The 21,140-nt window shown below is 35.4% G+C and overlaps 2 protein-coding genes across 6 annotated transcripts in view; one reads left to right on the forward strand and one right to left on the reverse strand.

Moving 5' to 3' along the window:
• LOC128985742 (lysine-specific histone demethylase 1A) overlaps window positions 1-20,124 on the reverse strand; it is a 30,026-nt gene extending 9,902 nt beyond the window's left edge. Inside the window, exons 1-3 of one of the 2 annotated variants that reach the window (XM_054405574.1) lie at window positions 16,598-17,017; window positions 13,256-13,427; window positions 621-3,427 (exon numbers count right to left, since the gene is read on the reverse strand). In XM_054405574.1, the coding sequence (XP_054261549.1) occupies window positions 1,080-3,374 (2,295 nt within the window). In that variant the 5' untranslated portion in view covers window positions 3,375-3,427; window positions 13,256-13,427; window positions 16,598-17,017 and the 3' untranslated portion in view covers window positions 621-1,079. Of the gene's footprint in view, window positions 1-620; window positions 3,428-13,255; window positions 13,428-16,597; window positions 17,018-19,877 lie in introns of those variants that run through there. The other variant, XM_054405575.1, reaches the window with a different exon arrangement.
• LOC128985741 (centrosomal protein of 164 kDa) overlaps window positions 1-21,140 on the forward strand; it is a 96,620-nt gene that overhangs the window by 424 nt on the left and 75,056 nt on the right. For 3 of the 4 annotated variants that reach the window (XM_054405567.1, XM_054405568.1, XM_054405569.1), the window contains exon 2: window positions 3,949-4,594. The exons of the other annotated variant lie outside the window; for it this stretch is intronic. In XM_054405567.1, coding sequence (XP_054261542.1) covers window positions 3,949-4,594 — 646 coding nt within the window. The remainder of the gene's footprint in view (window positions 1-3,948; window positions 4,595-21,140) is intronic. 4 annotated transcript variants of the gene reach the window in all.

Consider the following 21,140-nt stretch of genomic DNA (forward strand, 5'->3'; position numbering starts at 1 on the left):
ATGTGGCAGTAAATGAACATAATCTAAACATAATGAAGCAAATTTGTGGTGTATTGAGTTTGTAAAAAAATTTGGTTGGATGAGGTTTCCAATTTTTCATTTCCCCAGAAATAAAACAATAGGCCTATGTGTTTATTTAATAGATAGGTCAACAGCAAAATCAAAAGCTCACCAAGAAATTTAGCTTCTACAAAGTTTGCCCCATTTAAATTTTAAAACAAGCAGAAAGGAAATAACAATTAAATTGTCTGTTATGGAAATAGCATTGGGTATGTAGTGACTGCGTTTTTGGCACTTTGGTTGGATTAGGCTATCTCAGTAATAAACTTGACTGCAAAAAATGTTGCCCTATACCTCTCTCTATTAAAATTGTTTAAGACCGGACCTAATTCACGTGAAAATCTTTAGTTTGAATCTCAAAACAAACAAATAAGATTTGATCTGGTGGCACCTAACTTCTAAGCTTAAACGTAAGTTGGCTAATCTGACCAAACCTTAAAAACAACAGTTAACAAATTGATATACGAACACACTTTGATTTGTTAAACTGTATGTTCACAAATATCCTGAGTAGCAAATGTCATAAAATAAAGGTTACATTTGATTTTTTGAAATGGTTTATTATAAAGTAGAGTATTACTATGAAAAACTGGCAAAACTTAGTTTAATTGAGATCAAATAGTGACATCCTACTAAGTAGGTCATAGGATGGAAAACGTTTAATAACAATACTTGTGCAATTTATTCATGCGATCAACACTGATTAGTTCAGGAATCACACACATTGACAAACTTCAGATGACCACAATGCTATTCACAAAATATAAAAGTAACTCAAACATAAGACATAAGACTAAACATTTTATGAACATTCATACAAAAATATCATTTAAAGGAGTAGTAAGATCAAGTCAATTAGATATTAAATCCATGAAAGTATAAATTGTACCTAGTGGATAAACTACTAAATTGTGGTACTATAGTTAAAGTAGACTAAGTTAGCAAACATATAATATTAAATTTGTCATCAGTCAGTTTATAATCTAAAATCTTCAAAACTTTTAATCGTCAGTTCTGAGTTATTCAGGGATTGTGGTGGGAGGTGCGTATGGTATCCCCAAAAACTGGTCACATATTCTCCCTCCCTCACGCAGCCCGCTGAGGAAAGCACCGTGTACTGTGGCTGGGTAGTTGCGGATGGTGTGTTCACCGGCGAAGAACAATCGTGGACTGCTAGGGGTGTCGCCAGGACCTGTGGAGGGTGGCACCACTGGTGTAGCCAGGATGTCATAGTCGCTACCCGAGGACCCGACAGCTACAAAGGAGTATGAGCCCCGAGCCCAAGGGTCAGCCCTCCACCGAGTAACTACTGTCTCCTTAGGCTGAGGCACAGCACTGTTACCAAAGATGCCTTTTAGTACAGCGATGCAACGACCAACGATGACATCATCACTCACATTCTCCATGATAGCTGCTGCCTCGCCAGCTACCAAAGCCAACAACACTGGGGCACGGTAAAGGTTCCAGAAGAGGAAAAGCTCTCCTCTGCTTGCCGTGGTGCTACCGACATGTCCAAACAAGTTAGCACTTGGATCCCAAAATATTCGTTCAAAGCACAAAACAACTTTGTTGAGGTTTCCAAAACCGAGGCGTTGAATGGCTGATAATTTCCATTCGGGGAGTGGAGGAACAAACTGAACAGAGTTTGGCATTCCCTGGGAGTTAGAAGCGGTGCATTGCTTAAGTACTCCTAGAGGCAAAGTGCACAACACCACGTCTCCTTTATAAGTCATTGGATTCCCGTGGTTGCGAGCATTCGATGTGAGAACCTCAACTCCTTTATTGGAGTATCTGATTTGCCGAACGGCGGTGTTCAACTTGATGTCCAGACCTTCGGATAAAGCTACTGGTACACAAGAATAGCCATTCCGCACTGTTAAATGACTTCCTGTAAACTCAAAGTCATCATCTTGGTCCCAGTGTTTTAGGGACAGAGTGCTAAGAGGAGTGGCATTAGCAAATTCGAGATTTGCAAAATGCCAATCAAGGATTTGACGATCTCTAGAAGATAAGTACACATCACTTGGAGGTGATGCTTCAAGCTCTTGTAGCTTTTCTTCTATCTCTTTTTGCTGCTCCAGCAACTGATCCCATTCTTTACAAGCGATACTGAGATCTCTTTGCTTTGAGCGAACTACAAATTCTTGTGTAATATCTCTAGTTGTTTTTGATTCCAGCAATTCTTTATGCTGCAGTTGAAGTTCTTCAACCTGTTCTTTCACAGTGAGCATTCGATTTTGATTTGCCTTCAAACGTTCTTGAAGTGCTATAACAGCTTTCCAATGTTGAACTTGTTTTTCCTTAACATTTTTCTCTTGTAGTTTGATAACCCATTCTAAAGCTTGACCAAGGGAAACAGGTTTACTGTTTGCAAAATTGAAATCTAGTTGGTGAGACAGATAACTAGTAGCTTCTAATAACCGGTTGAATTCTCTTTCAACCATTTCGTCCTTGTCTTTGGGTACAGTTCCACCATTAGACTCATAAAGTGGGCACTTTTGACGAATTTTATGGAGTTCCATGTTGATTTGTTTAGACAGAACAGTAACAGGGTTTCCTCCCAGTCCTGTAACAACCATTGCACCAAGGTCAGCGATGTAGTTCCCCTTGCGGAACGTTGCAATCCTCCCACCGACTCTGTCTCTAGCCTCTAGAATAACAACTTCCATTCCAAACTGCTGCATCTGTTGAGCAGCAGCCAGCCCAGCTATTCCAGCCCCTATCACAATTGCTCTTCCTTTTTTGACAGTCGGAAGTGGTTTCAGCCTTTTGAAAATTCCAAAATTAATATACCCTTGGCGTTCGAGGAAAGAGTGAATGCGAGTTACAAGGTTGACATCGCTGTTGTAGGGCGGCTCTACCATTGGTATTGTATTTTCTAGCAAAAGCTGTTGTTTAGGGTTGTCCAACCAGAGTTGAAGAACCCGGTTTCGAATGTGAAGGAAAACTTTTTGAGTTTGAGGTGGAGCTACATTGACGTCGGGGAAACACGCAGCTTCCAGAGCGGACATTTTGTCAAATGGTAATCTGCTATGAAATGCTGCCCCTTCCAAGCCAGTGGGATCATCTTGTTCTGAATCCTGCTCTCCTTCTTCCTCTTTTTCTGGTTTTGGAGGAGTAGTAGTTGTAGTAGTAGGATTTTGATTGCTCGTTGGTGTTTTTTCTTCCTCCTCTTCAACCTCCTCCACATTTTCAGTTTCTTTTACTTTCTTGTCAGATGATATTAGTTTCATGTCACTGCTGGCGTTGCAAGATTCCCCTTCTTCTTCTACCTCCTCTGCACCACCTGCTCTTAACTTCTTCCTTCGGTTCATTTTTTGAGTTGTTTGAAAATGGCTTCTTATGAAATAGACGACACTACCAGCTACTGAAAATACAATAAAATTTATATTAATGAAGATTAAAAAAAATCCTCTACTGAAAAAATGTTTTACAGTTAAAATATCATTCTATAAAAATGACTTAATGTATAAATTTGTAAAAAAGCACATTTCAGCGTGTCTTATCAACCCCAACCGTTGCTGACCATTACATAAAATATAACGTTAAAAATAAATCAAATATAATTTGTTAAAGTGGTGTGAAATGTTGACAATGTGTGTGCTAAGGCATTTTAGGTACAGGTCTAAAAGTATTCAAAATTTACAACCAATCTCTATTTTGGAAACATGAGTAGTTTTAATTTAATCTAACTTTAATAAATATGGTTTGGTTAGGCCTACCTTACAAATTACAGTAATCAGTTTAACCAATTTTATTTTTTAACACCAAATAAATTTAAAGACAATCTAACCAGTAAGACTTCATCCATAGCACTTAGAGTAAAATTGATTTGAATAGCGATTAAAATAATAGAAAATCATAACTAGGCATTTTGGATTGTTTCAGAGCTGTTGCTCGGTTCGGCCCTTATGTCAGACCTGTGATTCCGTTGGGAGGATTTTGGGTTCCTCCTCATTGCCCTATACCATACAGACCTGTGTATACCAGCCCACATACCATAGACTGGCATGCCAGCCTAAGCTCTCACCTCTTTTGCAACTCAACCCGGCTGAAACAAACTAATCTCCTCCCACCACTACCCTCACCATTCCATAATTTAAATAGTGAAGACTTTTCATCTAATTTGCAATGTTCGAGTGCCGATGTTACGGAAGTCATAAAAATACATATAGAGGCCACTAAATCTAAAAAACGAATTTCAAAACCTTCCAAGATAAATTCAAGCAAACCAAACCTGACAGATGAATCTTTAGAAAATGAGGAGATCGAAGAAAATTACAACCACGACAAAATGAGCGGTGATCTTGATCCAGAGGTATTGGCTAGTTGGAGGGAAAGCTTACGTAAACCTAAGGAAAATTCTAGTACTCATGAGCTGAAAATTGAAATTAGTGTTGAAAATAATATGCAAAAGTCTTTTTGTGAAACTGCAGAAGAGAAGACAAGTGGAGAGAAAACTAAACCCAATTCAAAGTCTTCAAAAGAAAACAGTTCACTTAACAGATCCAGCAAAAGTAAACGTCATAAAAAGGTAACTGTCCTAAAATCTTGTAAATGTACAAATCCTGTAGTTTTGTACGATTTTAAGCTCTACCCTTTTTGATCTATTTCTAGAATTCCTGTTCACTGATATCATTTAACTGTAAAACATTATTATCTTTCAATCTAATTAATCATTTAACATTTTAGTTTCAGATCAAATTTTTGCTTCAGTCTCATACAGTATTTTCACTCCAATTTTCATAATTTAAAGCCAGTATTTTTTACTAAATATTGCCATTTTAGGCAAATTCCCTATATAGGCCTAGGGAATAAGCTATTACTGTATGTCTCATGATAAGACCTGGACTCGGGACCGATTTACTTTTTTTGTTTTGAGGTCCCCAGTGGCCAAAAACATGGTGGTTCAAATTCATATAGGCCTACTAACATACTAACAGTTACCCGGCGCGCGTTGCTGAGCTAACAACTAGGTCTATTATTGTATACTAGTGGCTTGTAGGGACATAAGTCCCTAAAATGCTCAATAATATAAAACAAATTGTTCTAATATTTAAACAAACAAAGAATTATATTATCTACGTATCAGAATAGATATCCCTGTACATATGCCATATCTTTTGTGTAAAAAACAGTTTGTTGTTTGTCTTTGTTGATGTTATTTTCAATAAATCATTCGAATCACTACATAGATTTAACTCTGCTAAAGCAAGGCCACACTATAAAGGCAGCAAACATACAGTGTGTAAATTAAGTATGGAAACAAATCTGTATTTTTAAAACCGAAATAGATAGAAATATTCTATTTGTGGCAATAATAGTTAACAAAGATTCCGCAATTTTTCACATGAAAAATATTTTTTTACCCCCCTAAAAGGGTAGGTGGTAGGGGGTGACTTATTTTTTTCAAATAGCAACCCCTATTGAGTGACCCCTCATTTTGAAGAGTTTGTCAAAAGAAACACAATGACGCAAATCCGAGGTGAATATCTCACTCCTAGCCCAAATGGCGGATATTCCAAAATTTGATTTATTGTACGTGAAAAGCACCAATTTCACAAATAATGGAAAGAAATCTGTATTTTTAAAACCGAAATAGATAGAAATATTCTGTTTGTGGAATTGATTGTTGACATAGGTTCCGCAATTTTTTTAATCAACAATATTTTTTCAACCCCTTTAACAGGGTAGGGGGTGGGAGTGACTTATTTTTTTCAACAACAACCCCTATTGAGTGACCCCTCATTTTGAAGGGTTTGTTAAAAGAAAAAGAATGACGCAAACCCGAGGTAGATATTTCACCCCTAGCCTAAATGGTTGGTAATGAAAAATTTAATTTTTGTAAAAAAAAGCCCATTTTGGAATATCCGCCATGTTAGCTAGGAGTGACATATTCACCTCGGATTTGCGTCATTGTGTTTCTTTTGACAAACCCTTCAAAATGAGGGGTCACTCAATAGGGGTTGCTATTTGAAAAAAATAAGTCACCCCCTACCACCTACCCTGTTAGGGGGGTAAAAAAATATTTGTCATGTGAAAAATTGCGGAATCTTTGTTAACTATTATTGCCACAAATAGAATATTTCTATCTATTTCGGTTTTAAAAATACAGATTTGTTTCCATACTTAATTTACACACTGTATAATTGGTTTTGAATAAATACTGGTTTATTAAGGTAGCTCGTTAATTATTTATTCAATGTGGTTATTTCCTGTTAAACACAAGTTTGAAAAGTTTCACAGTAAAATAATATATTTCCATATTCTATATAACGTAACTAAAAAGTCTTAATTATTATAGGTAACGTTATCCCTGGTTTTATATAGTACATTGCTGAACTTACTGGCAAATAAGTATAATCCAAATGTTAACATTGCGTACTGGCTTGATGATAAATCACGATCAGCTGTATGAAGTAAACAAAAATTAGCAGAAAATGGCTTCTAATGCTATTCTTATGGAGAACATTTTACGTTATATCTCGTTTTCTGGTAACTTTATGGAAATTCTTCTATTTTTCCCGAGTCCCTGGGGTCAAGACCTTTAATTTAAGACCCCTCCCACTTTTCTGCGACTTACCAGACGTCCAAAATTTTCTGGTAAAGATTTTGTCTTACAGAATTATATATAAGGATGGTAATTTGTTTTTTACGTCAAATAATAAAAATGTAAACCAAAAACAAAAATAGAATATTTACTTTACTTAGTTGCCTGTAGATAAACAATGTTTTTTGTTTTTTCATTAGGTGCTCATTTTTTGTAATTTTTAAAATCGTAAGTCTGGTTCCGTTGCACAGCTTGGGTGGATTTCAGTTTCGTATTACAGTAATATTATTGGAGTTCTTTCTTTTAAAGACAGTAATGTGGTGGGTTGATGACAAATTGGAAGGCATTTGAATACCTGAGATTAGCACGATTATTATTCGCTTAGTAATAATTCATGTTAGATTGTGTGGATATAGAAGAAAAGATAACAATATTAAAGCATTGCCATCCCTTTTATTGTTTATGATACTTAAATGTTTTTACTTTTCATGTTTACATATTTAATTGTAAAGAATTTAAACGTTGTTGAGTGCACAGGTGTGCTGAGATTGGGGTTTAATATATTTGGACATATCCAAAAGTAAAATAGTTTTCTGTGCTGCATTCTATGGAAATAGTGTGGCACTATTTCAAATCATGACTAATACTGAATGTTGTGATTATTCAAACCTACAAAACAGTTGGTAAAAAGTAAACATCTTCTTTGGACCTCTTAAAACCCTCTACAGTACTTTTGTTTGATATCTTTGTAAAAAATCAAGATTTAGCACTGTAAGAAACTGTTTTTCTTACCTCTTTAAGTCAGTTTTTTAGCAATGGGCTACTCTTTTTTGCATAGGAGATTCTGAACATCTATCCTCTCAAAAGGATGGGGAGCAAGCAGATCTAAGGTTAGAGCGTGGGACTTCGGTTCCCGAGGTCCCGGGTTCAAATCCCACCAAATCACCAATGTATTTTATCTAAGTGATAATGCCGCAACCCCTAGGTTTAGCCGGAAGTAATGTGAAAAACAATCCCAGGCTTGTGCCTTGAGCATCCTAGGGAAAAAAGTTCTCTCAAAAGGGTCAATACTTTTAAGTTAAAAATGACCAACACGACTCACTTTAACCCGTTTGCGCCAACTTACGAGCGTTACTCGTACAGTGGCTGACTTACTAGTGCCGCTTGTGTCACAGCTACGCATTGTCACTATAGTTATTTTATTATTATTTCCCCCCCATTTTTGTTTCTTCTTACTTTTACGATGTTTATAAATATCTTGCTTTTGTTTTGCATATTTACTCATTTATTTTTGTGAATAACAAACAACGTTGTGTTGCCATGGAAACCAGATATCGCCCAAAATCAGCTGTGGTAAGGTAAAACAAACAATTTTATCCTACACAAGATTTAAAATGAATCAAAACCAAAATGGTGGTATCGACAACTTAACAGATTTAAAAGTCATAACTTAACATTTCTATTAAGGCCATAAAAGTTGAATTTTTCAAAAGTCCCCTAACGTGAGACTTGAGCTTTTGCCGCCATCTTGAATTTTAGGTACAATTTCCTAGTTTTTATAAATTTTCTTCTAAATTATTAATATTTTATATACCACATGCAATTACAAAATTAAAGTACACAAAATTTACTACAAAAATTGTATTTACAGTTTTCATGTAACTCCAACTGTTTCAGAGAAATATCTTCCTAAATATGGAATTATATTAATTTTTAGGTACAATTTTTTTTGTTTTTCTTAACTATCTAAAAAATTATTAATATTTTACATAGCATTTATAATTGCAAAGTTGAAGTACACAAATTTTACTAAAAAAAGTGCCTTTAGTACTGTTTAGTAACTGCGTCTGTTTTAGAAATATATGCACATTAATATGATAATTTAATTCGTTTTTTAATTTTACCCTGTATGTGGGCTATTAAAAAATATATAGAAACTTTCTGTTATAATATAATTCACCCTCTGATGCAATTTTTTTACAATAGTTATAAACATTAATGTATATTACTTAGATTTAGGGTTGGTCGACCATCATCATTCATTACTATTATTCATAAAGTACTATACTGTATTTATTTTTAGCTGTAGAAAGTAACAAACCTGTTGACAACAATTAATTACAACTTATTTGTTTTTATATTTAGGGCAGAGCCCTAAGAGAGATCGTTCATACCTATATTTTTTGGCAAATTTACATACTCTGAGCTTCATTTTGATGGATAATATCCTTTTACTTTTAATAATTGGTTAATGGTCTCAACCATTTACATACAATTTGATTGTATCACTTAAATAATATTTGGAAATCGGCCTGTGGGGCAGAGCGGAAAATTAATTTTCGGAAAATTTACACACTCTGAGCTTTATTTGGTTTATGGCCTTAACCATTGACATAAAATTTGATTGTATATCTTTAATAATAATTATAATAGATTATTTTCAAAAAAATGGAAATAAGTGAATCATTGAAATGTGTTATTTATGATCAATGTATAGTGGACGGCGAAATTTGTATTAAAGTTAGTGCGAAAGGTTTGGCAGGTTTTGTAAAAGCAAATGAAGAAAGGAAAGATTGGAAAACATAAAAAGTCCATGCTTCGTACCATATAAATTTTGCGTTTCTTTTCCAAAGAGGCTTTTTCCACCCTCAAAGTATGACTTACTAATAACCTCACAACAATATAAGCACTTTGTTTGGAAATCAAATTGTACCTGTGATGATCGCAGGGTTGTGCTCTAGGTATCATTATGAGGAAGTGTACTATCCTTGGTTTTGGCTGCAGCAATAGATGATGGTCTGATGATATATGTTTGTTTCAAGGCAGTATGTATGGACATATACTGCAATAAGCCCAGCAAAAATAATGTCTTTCCAATCTTACCTTTCTTCGCTTGCATTTACCTAACCTGCCAAACCTTTCGCACCAACTCTAATACAACTTTCGCCGTCCACTATACATTGATCACAAATAACAAATTTCAATGATTCACTTATTTCCATTTTTTTGAAAATTATCTATTATATTATTAAAGATATACAATCAAATGTCAATGGTTAAGGCCATAAACCAAATAAAAATGTAGGCATATGGCACATCAAAATGAAGCTCGGAGTGTGTAAATTTTCCGAAAGTATTGGTATGAACGAATTCTCTTAGGGCTCTGCCCCACAGGCCGATTTCCAAATATTATTTAAGTGATACAATCAAATTGTATGTAAATGGTTGAGACCATTAACCAATTATTAAAAGTAAAAGCATATGACCCATCAAAATGAAGCTCAGAGTGTGTAAATTTGCCAATAAATATGGGTATGAATGAATTCACTTAGGGCTCTGCCCTAAATATAAAAACAAATAAGTTTTAATTAATTGTTGTCAGGGTTTAAATTAATTAACAGGGGTTTTAATTAACAGGGTTGTTACTTTCTACAGCTAAAAATAAATACAGTCGTACTTTATGAATAATAGTAATGAATGATGATGGTCGACCAACCCTAAATCTAAGTAATATACATTAATGTTTATAACTATTGTAAAAAAATTGCATCAGAGGGTGAATTATATTATAACAGAAAGTTTCTATACAGGGTGTTCATTTGAAAACTTTCCATATCTGTTGTGTGCAAAGGTAAGGCTTTTAACACTTGTTTGTTCTCATTTCCCCCTAATTTGGACATGCCAAATCCAATAAAATTATTTTCAATTCCGAAAAATGCCCCAAAAGGGCCCAATTTGGGGGGTAGGGGTGCTTTTTGAGAAATTTTCAAATGTAAACATGGGTTGTGTGATACATCAATTTAAAGGTCTAATCACCCCGACTATTTTGGTGCAATAAAAATGTCATTATCTTTAACCGTATTTACAGGGTGGGTCAAAACGTTTTTCAAAAGGACTTTGAAGTTAAGTGCCGTATTACCCGAACTACTGAACGGAACAGCGCCAAATTTCTTTCCAGGCTTATTCTTGATCTACTCTTTAAGATAACTTGTAATAAGGGCATTTTCCATGTTATCTTCTAATTTTTAAAAAATCTCAAATTTTAAGAATAAAAGAAAGGTGAAAACTCAAAATTCTTAAATAGCAAGGTATGACAAATTTCATACCACGTGAAAGGTCCTTTTTTAACAAACATTTTACGTATTTAAGTTTTCTTTCTATCTCTTACCGTTTAAAAATTGCAGTAGAAAAACTGAATTTTCCATAGTAATATTGTAACTAGTTTTCTAATAAAACAGCCAAAATTCGTCTCTAGACACATTTAATGGTGCATTAACTGAAGGAAACAATTCATAATTATTGATACCCTGATTGACAAACAAGTCGTTACGTTTTAATTTGTGAAAAACAAGTCTTATAGCTGATGAGGACAACCTACATGTGGGCTGCTTTCTGTAGTACCATTGACTAGTCAACGGTAGTACTAATTTCAAAAAGTACTATTTTCTGTAGCATCTAATCGAATATGGTGTACACTTAAAAAAATAGACTTTTTTTTTACTTATTGGGCAGAACAAAAGTGTTTCAGGATAACTGCAAAGTGTTTAACAATAAATATCCAGGTAAGACCTTAAGTCATAAAGCTGTAAATGATTTGGTTAAGAAATTTCTGAAACTGGCTCAGTTCCCAATGAGAAAAAAACAGGATGAAGGGTCCAAGATGAACTGACACAAGTAAAAGTAGTTGATCAATTTGTAATTAATTATAATACATCGTTGAGCAAAGTGCAATGTGTTTTGTTAGAAAACTAGTTATAATTTAACCATAGAAAATTCAGTTTTTCTACTGCAATTTTTAAACGGTAAGAGATAGAAAGAAAACTTAAATACGTAAAATGTTTGTTAAAAAAGGACCTTTCACGTGGTATGAAATTTGTTATACCTTGCTATTTAAGAATTTTGAGTTTTCACCTTTCTTTTATTCTTAAAATTTGAGATTTTTTAAAAATTAGAAGATAACATGGAAAATGCCCTTATTACAAGTTATCTTAAAGAGTAGATTAAGAATAAGCTTGGAAAGAAATTTGGCGCTGTTCCGTTCAGTAGTTCGGGTAATACGGCACTTAACTTCAAAGTCCTTTTGAAAAACGTTTTGACCCACCCTGTAAATACGGTTAAAGATAATGACATTTTTATTGCACCAAAATAGTCGGGGTGATTAGACCTTTAAATTGATGTATCACACAACCCATGTTTACATTTGAAAATTTCTCAAAAAGCACCCCTACCCCCCAAATTGGGCCCTTTTGGGGCATTTTTCGAAATTGAAAATAATTTTATTGGATTTGGCATGTCCAAATTAGGGGGAAATGAGAACAAACAAGTGTTAAAAGCCTTACCTTTGCACACAACAGATATGGAAAGTTTTCAAATGAACACCCTGTATATTTTTTAATAGCCCACATACAGGGTAAAATTAAAAAACGAATTAAATTATCATATTAATGTGCATATATTTCTAAAACAGACGCAGTTACTAAACAGTACTAAAGGCACTTTTGTAGTAAAATTTGTGTACTTCAACTTTGCAATTATATATGCTATGTAAAATATTAATAAATTTTTAGATAATTAAGAAAAACAAAAAAAATTGTACCTAAAAATTAATATAATTACATATTTAGGAAGATATTTCTCTGAAACAGTTGGAGCTACATGAAAACTGTAAACACAATTTTTGTAGTAAATTTTGTGTACTTTAATTTTCTAATTGCATGTGGTATATAAAATATTAATAATTTAGCAGAAAATTTAGAAAAACTAGGAAATTGTACCTAAAATCCAAGATGGCGGCGAAAGCTCAAGTCTCACGTTAGGGGACTTTTGGTATGATAAAATAGAAGCCTTAACTGACATTTTGAGCCAATTTGCAAAACTATACCATTTTTTGTTTTTCTTTATGAATTTTAAAGCTAATTTGACTGGGCTACTAAAAGTGTTGGCGGATGTGTAACTATTATATGCAGCAGATGTAAAGATTAAAATGTTTCTATTTTGTGTCCTCTTCCGTTGCAAAGCACGGGTACAACAGCTATTTACTTATAAAAGTAAACAACTTGTGATTTTTTTACATGGGGAATCAAGTGAACTTTATAATAGTAGTTTAATTCGGTGTGTGAATTTGTAAATCAAGTTTACTTTAAAAATTGTTTGAAATTTTTTTTTATAATCTTTATAATTTTTAAAATTTTTCATTTTAGACCTAAACTTTGATTATCTAATTACTACTTTTTTGTAGTCAATTTTACTATGAACAAATTGGCCAAAGAATGATTAATTTATTACCTTAGGTTTTTTTAGCGAATTTCCCTATAGGGAAGTAGCTATTTCTATAACAATTAGAGTCTACAAATTCGGTAAAATTAATTGCTGATAGAGGGTACTGCAGGCAGCACATTAATTCCTTCCCCAATGTGTTGTATGTTAAACTAACTTAGTGCTAGATATTGTTATAAATACAATTGGACAGGATAAGATATGACCAACAAACAAAAAAATGGTAAAAGATTTAAACTTAACGTAATATTTTAGTAAGGGTTGAGTTTTTTAAGTTCTTTACTCAATATGACAGATAAGAGAGGTTCAACTGAAAACATATTACAAGACGAAGAAATGTACCTTATGCAACTTAAGTAAGTTACTCACTGAGGATTTGTTTTTGCAGCGTTTATCTTAAACAAAATTGTTGAGCCGTTAATGCAAAGATTGTTCCACTCTTGAATTTGATTGAAAAGATCTGCCGCTGAATCTCTGATTTTTCTTGGATTCCCTGTTAAATTTCCTCGTCGTGGTGTTTTATTTACTGGGCTCTCTGAAACTAAAATACATTAAAGTTAACTAAAATTACTTTATGAGACGTGCTACACAGGTATATTTTGATGTAAAAATGCTAGGTTTCTAGAAAATAGCATAGCCTATATTGTAAAAAATTAAAACCTGTTGGTTGCTTTTTTAGTTTTGCACAATTAGTTTTCTGAGTGAATATGGCATTCTTTCTATATAAAATGCACAAAATCTACAGTAAATACTACTAATCATAAACTGTGTAATAATATTGGCACAATCCACTGGCAGCAATGTCGCATACAATATGCCTCTCCTCATTAATCTACATCCGGCTATATAACCACATCTGAAAAATTCACTAATGTTTCTAGAATCTGAATCAGTTGTCTGCTACATTAATCTCACCATATTTTTTACTCCCTTAAAGTAAAAAAGATTTCTGAATCGTGTGCGCACCGTTTGAATTCATATACGTTAAAGCAAAAATTAAGTTTATAGTAAGATATATGCATAAATTGTTATGAGTGCAAAATCAATTCACAATTCCAAGCAAGTCAATTAGTGTAACCAGATGTATTTGCCTAAATAGGATTGTTGATATGAATAGAGTCTGATTTTTTATTAGGTTGTAGGTGTAGGTTAAGTTTTTGTTTCTCACTTACTGAAAGCAATGAATGAATGAATGTTCCGGGTCTTGCAGTAAACTCTAGATCGGGCATAATTGATTTTGAACCGTAATGCTTGAGGCATATGCGAGGGTTACTTCCGCATGTAAAATTAATGGTATCAGCAATCTGACTTTCTACTGTTAGCTATTAAACAACCCTTATTATGGGTAAGCAGTGGGAGTAGGTAACTATAATTTTTGATGGGGAAAATCACAAACGTTGCAGTTATATAATTTTAACAATATTTTTTACAGCAATGGGGATTGTACCATTTTGTTTAGGGTTAAAAGGAGCATAAGAAACTGAATTTGAATCAAACCCAGTTGAGCCGTATCTTTGTAAATCTTATTTTCTGTTATTTAAGGCTATGGGTTTTATAAAAAATCACGATTAACAATTAAAATTCTAAAAATTGATAAAACGCCTATAGATAGGCCTACTACGGATAAGTACCCACTATACAGTAAACTTGAATATTTCATTTGATCATTTTTGTTTAGGTTAGGTGGTAAATGTCTTTTCTCAGAAATGTATGTCCTTTTTTAAATTAATTTAATCTCTATATGTTAGGTTATCTCTAAATTTGTAAATAGACTAAAATCAGTCTTTCACTTGTAACCATTATCCACTCAATCTTATAATTTTTTTAAGATAACAATAAGCTTCTATCTCTGTATACTATGTATATAAGGTGCGGCCTCAAAAACCTACTTCGGTCTTGTGCCATCCTGTCTCCGAAGTACATGACTTAACCAACTAATTCTTTTGGCTTTTATAAGCGCTATTATATCAGGATCTTTTTAAGGGACACGGGACACGCAGCTCTCTATTTTTCCTTATGCGCCAAACTCCTTCTTCATAAACTGGGCCAAAGATTAAATAACCCCGCCGCAGCAAACCTGCCGGCTAAGCGAATTTCCATTTGTCTGAATTGATTTTCAGTTAAATATATTTTAATAACATTAGGTTTAACGAGTACCTAGGTTTGCTGCTACAAGGAAACTAATAAAGTGTGTTTTTGAGTAAAATATTGATAGCTTAGTACAAAATAAATAAATTTGCCAAGTTTGATCAAAATATATCCATAAACAAGCAAACTACAACATTTGACAATATTCTCCATAAGAATAACATGGGAATTTTAAATTTACAATTTTTTAAATTTTTTCCGTTACTAATAATCGAACAAAAATACTTTTATATACTAAATTATTTATTTTTTTAAGCTCTTTAAAAAGGTCTAAAGAGAAATCGGGAAATTTTGTGTTTTGAGGGTCAAAAGTGAGAAAAACCAATTTTTACCCCATAAAACTCCCCGTAAAGCCCCGTTCCCATGGTCCGATCGTGCTGGTTAGCGAACTCATTCAAGTTTATCCCGCTTTACACCTTTAAACCAAATTTCATCAAAATCGGACAAAAAATACTCAAGTTATCGCGTTCACGGACGTATATATATATAAGTCTATATATATATATATATACATATATAAAAATTTGAACGAATGGTGTTTTTGGCCTCTGGGGACATCAAAATGAAAAAGTAAATCGGTCCCGGGTCTAGGTCTTACCGTGCCACCTACAGTAATAGCTACTTCCCTAAAGGGAAATTCGCTAAAAAAACCTTATTTTCAAAAACCATTAAATGACCTTCATTTTTTTTGGAGAGGACCCATGATTCACTTCCATACAATAACACTGGCTGTATAGTCTTGTATAGGCCTAATCTTAATTTTGAGCATCTTGATAAGTTTCGATGATACAAGTTTTTGTATAGGCTCCAGCGCTCTTATTGTCATTTGCTAGTTTACTTTGTACCTCCAGATTTTCAGAATTCAAAATTATTAACTGTTAATAGTAGCTGTGCATTTTTTTAAATGATTATTTATCGTGTTTTAGCACTTTTTACAAAGTGCATAAACAGTCTGGGGATAACATAAATCAACAACTTGATTCATCATAACCTAAACTACCTTCCTAATCTAACCTAACTTCAAAACCCTTAATACAGTCACGAATCCGCATAACACCCAACCTACCTACCTCACATGTCTAAATAATAACTGAAGTACCTCATAATCATAATCAATGTTCATAATCAACGTTCAGTTGAATTTACAAATGTCTCTAAAAAAGAAAAAAGAAAGAGTTTTATTTCTCCATAAATATACAAATATGTACAAAGAGAATAGTCATAAATTAATGATGAGTAAGTACAATGTCATCTCAAAGCTTAGACTAAGTTAACTTAGCACTAGGTACTGTTAAAAAACTCATTCAAAGTATAAATGCATTGGCATACAAGTATTGCCTGACCTTCTTCAAGAAACAATTTTTAAAGTCTGTGTCTTTTTCTAATAGCTTGATAAGAATTTTATTAATTACCCTACGAGTCATATACCCTAATCAGGAGATTTTTCAAATTTTGCCGTTGAGTGCGAGGGATATATTATGAAATTACGTCTTGTGTTATACGCATTCGTGTTATTTTTAAAAAGGATTCTATTTTTCATGAAGTAGAAAATAGAATACCTACCTCTTTGGTACTCTACCTCTTTGTACAAACTAAATGTTTGTCATCTTAGGTTTCTTCTTCTTCCCTAGACAATCCTTTCTATCATTCATGTTTGTGTTAGTCAATTCACAGTAGGTAATGGCAACAGAGACCAGCAGACATTACAGAGGCATTACAGTACCGTAATAAAATTCAAATGATCGTAGTTTATTTAGTTTTTGTGAACGCAGAAAAATCCTTGCACCATTGTTTTCAGGTAGGCTAGTTTCTAAAAATCTAGTTTCTAATTATACTACTAATATTATAAATGAGAAAGTTTGGATGTATGGATGTATGTATGTTTGTGACAAGTAAACGCAAAAAATACTGGTCGGATTGGGCTGAAATTTGGCATGATGATAGCTCACATTCCCGATTATAGGCATATTCTTATTTCAAAAATCCTTTCAGGCTCCGCCCCAGTGGCTCTGCAGTTCCCAATGTTAACCTTATGAGTACCTAATGAGTATTCATATTTAAAGGGATTAAAGAATTTAACCAGCTGTTTCAACCAAAAGAATTGGTTCTATGATATGCAAAAGCATTAATTACCAACAGAGTGCAGCACTATTGTTTTCATTATTTATGAAAACAGCTAATTTGAACGAAGCAGCAACAAAAAACTGTGATATGCAATGAGAACTGTCAAAGTAGGATTGTTTATAGTTATGTTTATTTTTTTAATTTCATGAATAATTTGTGATGTTTAAGTTAGTGAATTTTTAATAATCTATCTTTCTCTATTATGTAGGTGAAGTGGTAGAAAATAATGGCTATGGTAGATGTTTAATACTATAGCATAGGCCTACCGTAAATTTGAGGAAGCAAATTTTCTCAAACCGTGTCTTCTCACATTGCAAATGCAAAGATCGAGTAGGCCTATAACTGCAATAAGCATTTTATACTTACGCCAACCCCGTACGAAGTACGGGTACTCTGCTAGTATAATAGAAATTACTATGGTACTATTGGCACCCTACGCGGACGTTACAGTTTTGATAGCTGCACGTAGCATTGAGCTGGCTCAGCTAAAGCTGAACCGAGTTATGCGTACTATAAACGCATGGATGACAGACCACGGTCTCTCGGTTGCTTTGAGCAAAACTGAGATCGTGATATTAACAAAAAAACGGATTGACACCATCGTGCCGTTGAGGGTAGGGGCCGTCGAAGTCCAGACCGTTCGTTCTGCCAAGTACCTTGGGATTATGGTGGACAGCACGCTTAGCTGGCGGGATCAGATTTTCCGTATGGCGAACAAGGCCGCTAGGGTGGTCTCCTCTCTTAGCCGGTTGATGGCCAATGTCGGAGGGCCTCGGTCCAGCCGTAGAAGGCTGTTAATGTCTTCTGTCCAGTCCGTACTCTTGTACGGTGCTGAGGTGTGGGCAGACGCTCTAAATAAGAAGGTATATAGGATGCGGCTCGCCCGAGTGCAGCGTCAGGCAGCACTTAGAGTTGCATCCGCCTACCGAACATCCTGACCGAAGTCTAGTATCCGAACCCGCCATCCTGGTGGTTGCTGGAGTCATCCCCGTCAAACTTTTGGGAGCGGAGCAATTTAAGCAATTTATCAGCGCCGTGGGGAGGACCAGGCACGAACAGAGGAACGCACCCGCACCTACCAGCTGTGGCAGGAGAGCTGGGAACAGGAGACTCGGGGACGCTGGACCAGGCGACTGATAAAGCAAGTCCAACCTTGGGTTAATCGGCGGTGCGGAGAGGTGGACTTCTACCTCACCCAATTTCTGACGGGTCACGGCTTTTTCCGGTCGTACCTTTTCAGGATGGGCAAAGCCGTGTCACCCGATTGCATATACTGCCCAGGCATTCCCGATGACGTGGAACATACCTTTTTCCACTGCCAGCGTTGGGAAAGGCCCCGCCTGGAGGCTCAACAGTTAGTAGAACTGCTGTCAGTGGACACGGTCACACCGATGATGACAGGGGGGTGAGGACAATTGGACCTGTGTGTCACATTACATCCAGGGTATTCTCCGCGCCAAGAAGCTCGACCTTGACCGGGATGCGGTGTAGGTCATGAAGTATCCAAATGCCAAAAACGGTGAGAGCCCGGTGAGGTAACATGTTGGCCTGACTTGAAGTAATGTGACAAACAATTCCAGGTCTGTGTCCAACAGAGTAGAGGGGGTTTTTAGTGAGTAGCCTGCGATAGATTCAGCAGTCTCACACTACAGGCTGGCTACCTGTGTGCGTAAAAGCATTTTCCCTCCTCTCCCTTAAAAAAAAAAAAAAAAAAAAATTGGTACCGGTAACCCTAGTTGCAATAATTTCCACTTTCTTAAATGACTTTTTTGTCGCCGCGGCTTTCTTTAGACACCACGCCTAGATTACTAGACACCATTACCATTACTAGACTCCATAACCTAGAAACTAACCGTAATCTGGGTGTGGTATAGTAATCTTGGTGAGGTGTTTAGTATAGTAAACTGCCCTGTCACGATGTTTAAGCGAGTTTTTCAGGGCTGGTGTATAGTAAATTGGGCTTGTCGTCTAGTAATCTAGATATGGTGTCTAGTAATCTAAGGTTGGTGTCTAGTAATCTTGGTGAGGTGTCTAGTAAAAGTAGTAAACTGCCCTGTCATGATGTTTAAGCGAGTTTTTCAAGGGTGGTGTCTAGTAATATAGGCATGGTGTCTACTGTAAGTCTCGGTGACCAAAAATTCATTTGATAAAGTTGTAGTACCGGTAATGGTGTCTAGGAACAGTTTAAAAACGTCTAAGGCCTAATAGGCTAAAAGGGTGTTTTGGGTGAGTTGGGGAAAGTGAATAATAAGTTAACTGAATTAAATAGCCTAGGGTAGGAATAGTTGGTAAACAAGTATAGGCTAGTAGGCCTACTAAGATTATGTGATACTCCATCGTGTGGATTAACGTCCACACTAGTGAGTACTACGACTAGGTTATCTGCAGTAACTTAGGTTACTATCCTGATAATAACTTAGGCCATAAAATAATAAAAGACCAATTTGTTGATAACAAAGCAAACATGTGGTTCGGATTCCACTATAAACTGTAGGTCCCTTAGTTGCCATTAGCTGTATGGGCAATTAAAGCTGTATCTATCTAAGGAATGTGTCGGCTTAGTCACTAACAAGACTACAAGATCACGCCACTCATCCTTCACTCATATTTTGGGTTAACATACGCTCATAGTGGCGTCCCATCTTAAGTATAAAGTATAAAAGTTAACTTAAAATCCTTTGAATTTAGAGCGATCCACTTCCCAACTACTGAAACTAACCTAATACCGGAGAAAACGTAGTCTTACTCTCCAGCTTGAGAGGAGTAGAAATGTCACTTAAATTAGACATCGTCAATGACTTTCATTATCACTGTCATTACAAGTCTGTAAAAATGTTAACATAAATAAATACTGGAAGTTTAAGCGATTACAAAATACTAACTAATACAGATACCTAAAAAGCCGACATCAACGCAAAAACAGCAACAACAACGCAACGCAACTAACACAACCACAACACAACAACACAACACAACAAAACCAAAACAACCAGGACCAACACCAACGACCAACTAGCTACCAAAAGCTACCAAACCTAGCTAGACAGCTAGAGCCGAGCGGAGGCGAGCCGCACAATTTTTATTTCAGCTGCAGTTATTTTAATAAGAACAAAATGAGAGCATTCTATTGGCTGAGGGAACACCATTAGCGCAATGAAACGGAATGAAGCCATCGTTCTCGGTGTTCTAGTTGATAGCGAGTAGTGATGTGACGAGTCGAGTACTTTCCCTACTCGAGTCAATTCGACTCGATACCACAACTACTCGAGTCGGTACTCGAGTACTGGACTCGATTCTTACCTGTATAGCACCGAAGCTCTGTTGACTCGTAGCTGCCGTGCGAATACTGGAAATGGAACTTGTTTGACTCGGACTCGAGTCCCTTTACTCGAGTCGGACAGACTTGGCTCGGACTCGTTTTATACTCTGTGTAGATTTAAGATGAGAGCGAGATAGGTTATTTATCTCACATTGAGTTGATAATTAATTATGGATTTTATTCGTCATTATAAAACTTAGATTAATAACAAACAGTGTCTTGACTCGAGTAAGCAAGCAAATTACTCGAGCGATATGTACTCGTAGCGGATAGTTTTGAAACTATATCTTGAACATTCAGCAGTGTACGAACTGTCAGTGTCAAGCACACAAGCGCTGTCGACTCGTAGTGGCAAAATCTAGAACAACATCCGAGTCTCGACTCGAGTAGTAGACATGCACCCAACCCAAGCGCTATGGACTCGTAGCGGCGGATCTAGTAAGCTTTAGTTCACGAGTAATAGTACTCGAGTATCGCCGATTCGGTATCGAGTCGACTCGAAACTTCATTGGACTCGATACTCAACGAGTCAAGTACTCGACTCGTCACATCACTAATAGCGAGCCGGGCTTCGAAACTTATGGTACCGGTTCGAAACCCATCGGGGGCACAAACTTTTTGTCTAAGATTTTTGCATTATCAGCAAGTTTTGTTAGGTTATAA

This window comes from Macrosteles quadrilineatus, unplaced genomic scaffold, assembly GCF_028750875.1.
Source record: "Macrosteles quadrilineatus isolate MER2022 unplaced genomic scaffold, UCM_ALF_1.0 Scaffold_2__2_contigs__length_208266976, whole genome shotgun sequence".
Classification (NCBI taxonomy): domain Eukaryota; kingdom Metazoa; phylum Arthropoda; class Insecta; order Hemiptera; family Cicadellidae; genus Macrosteles; species Macrosteles quadrilineatus.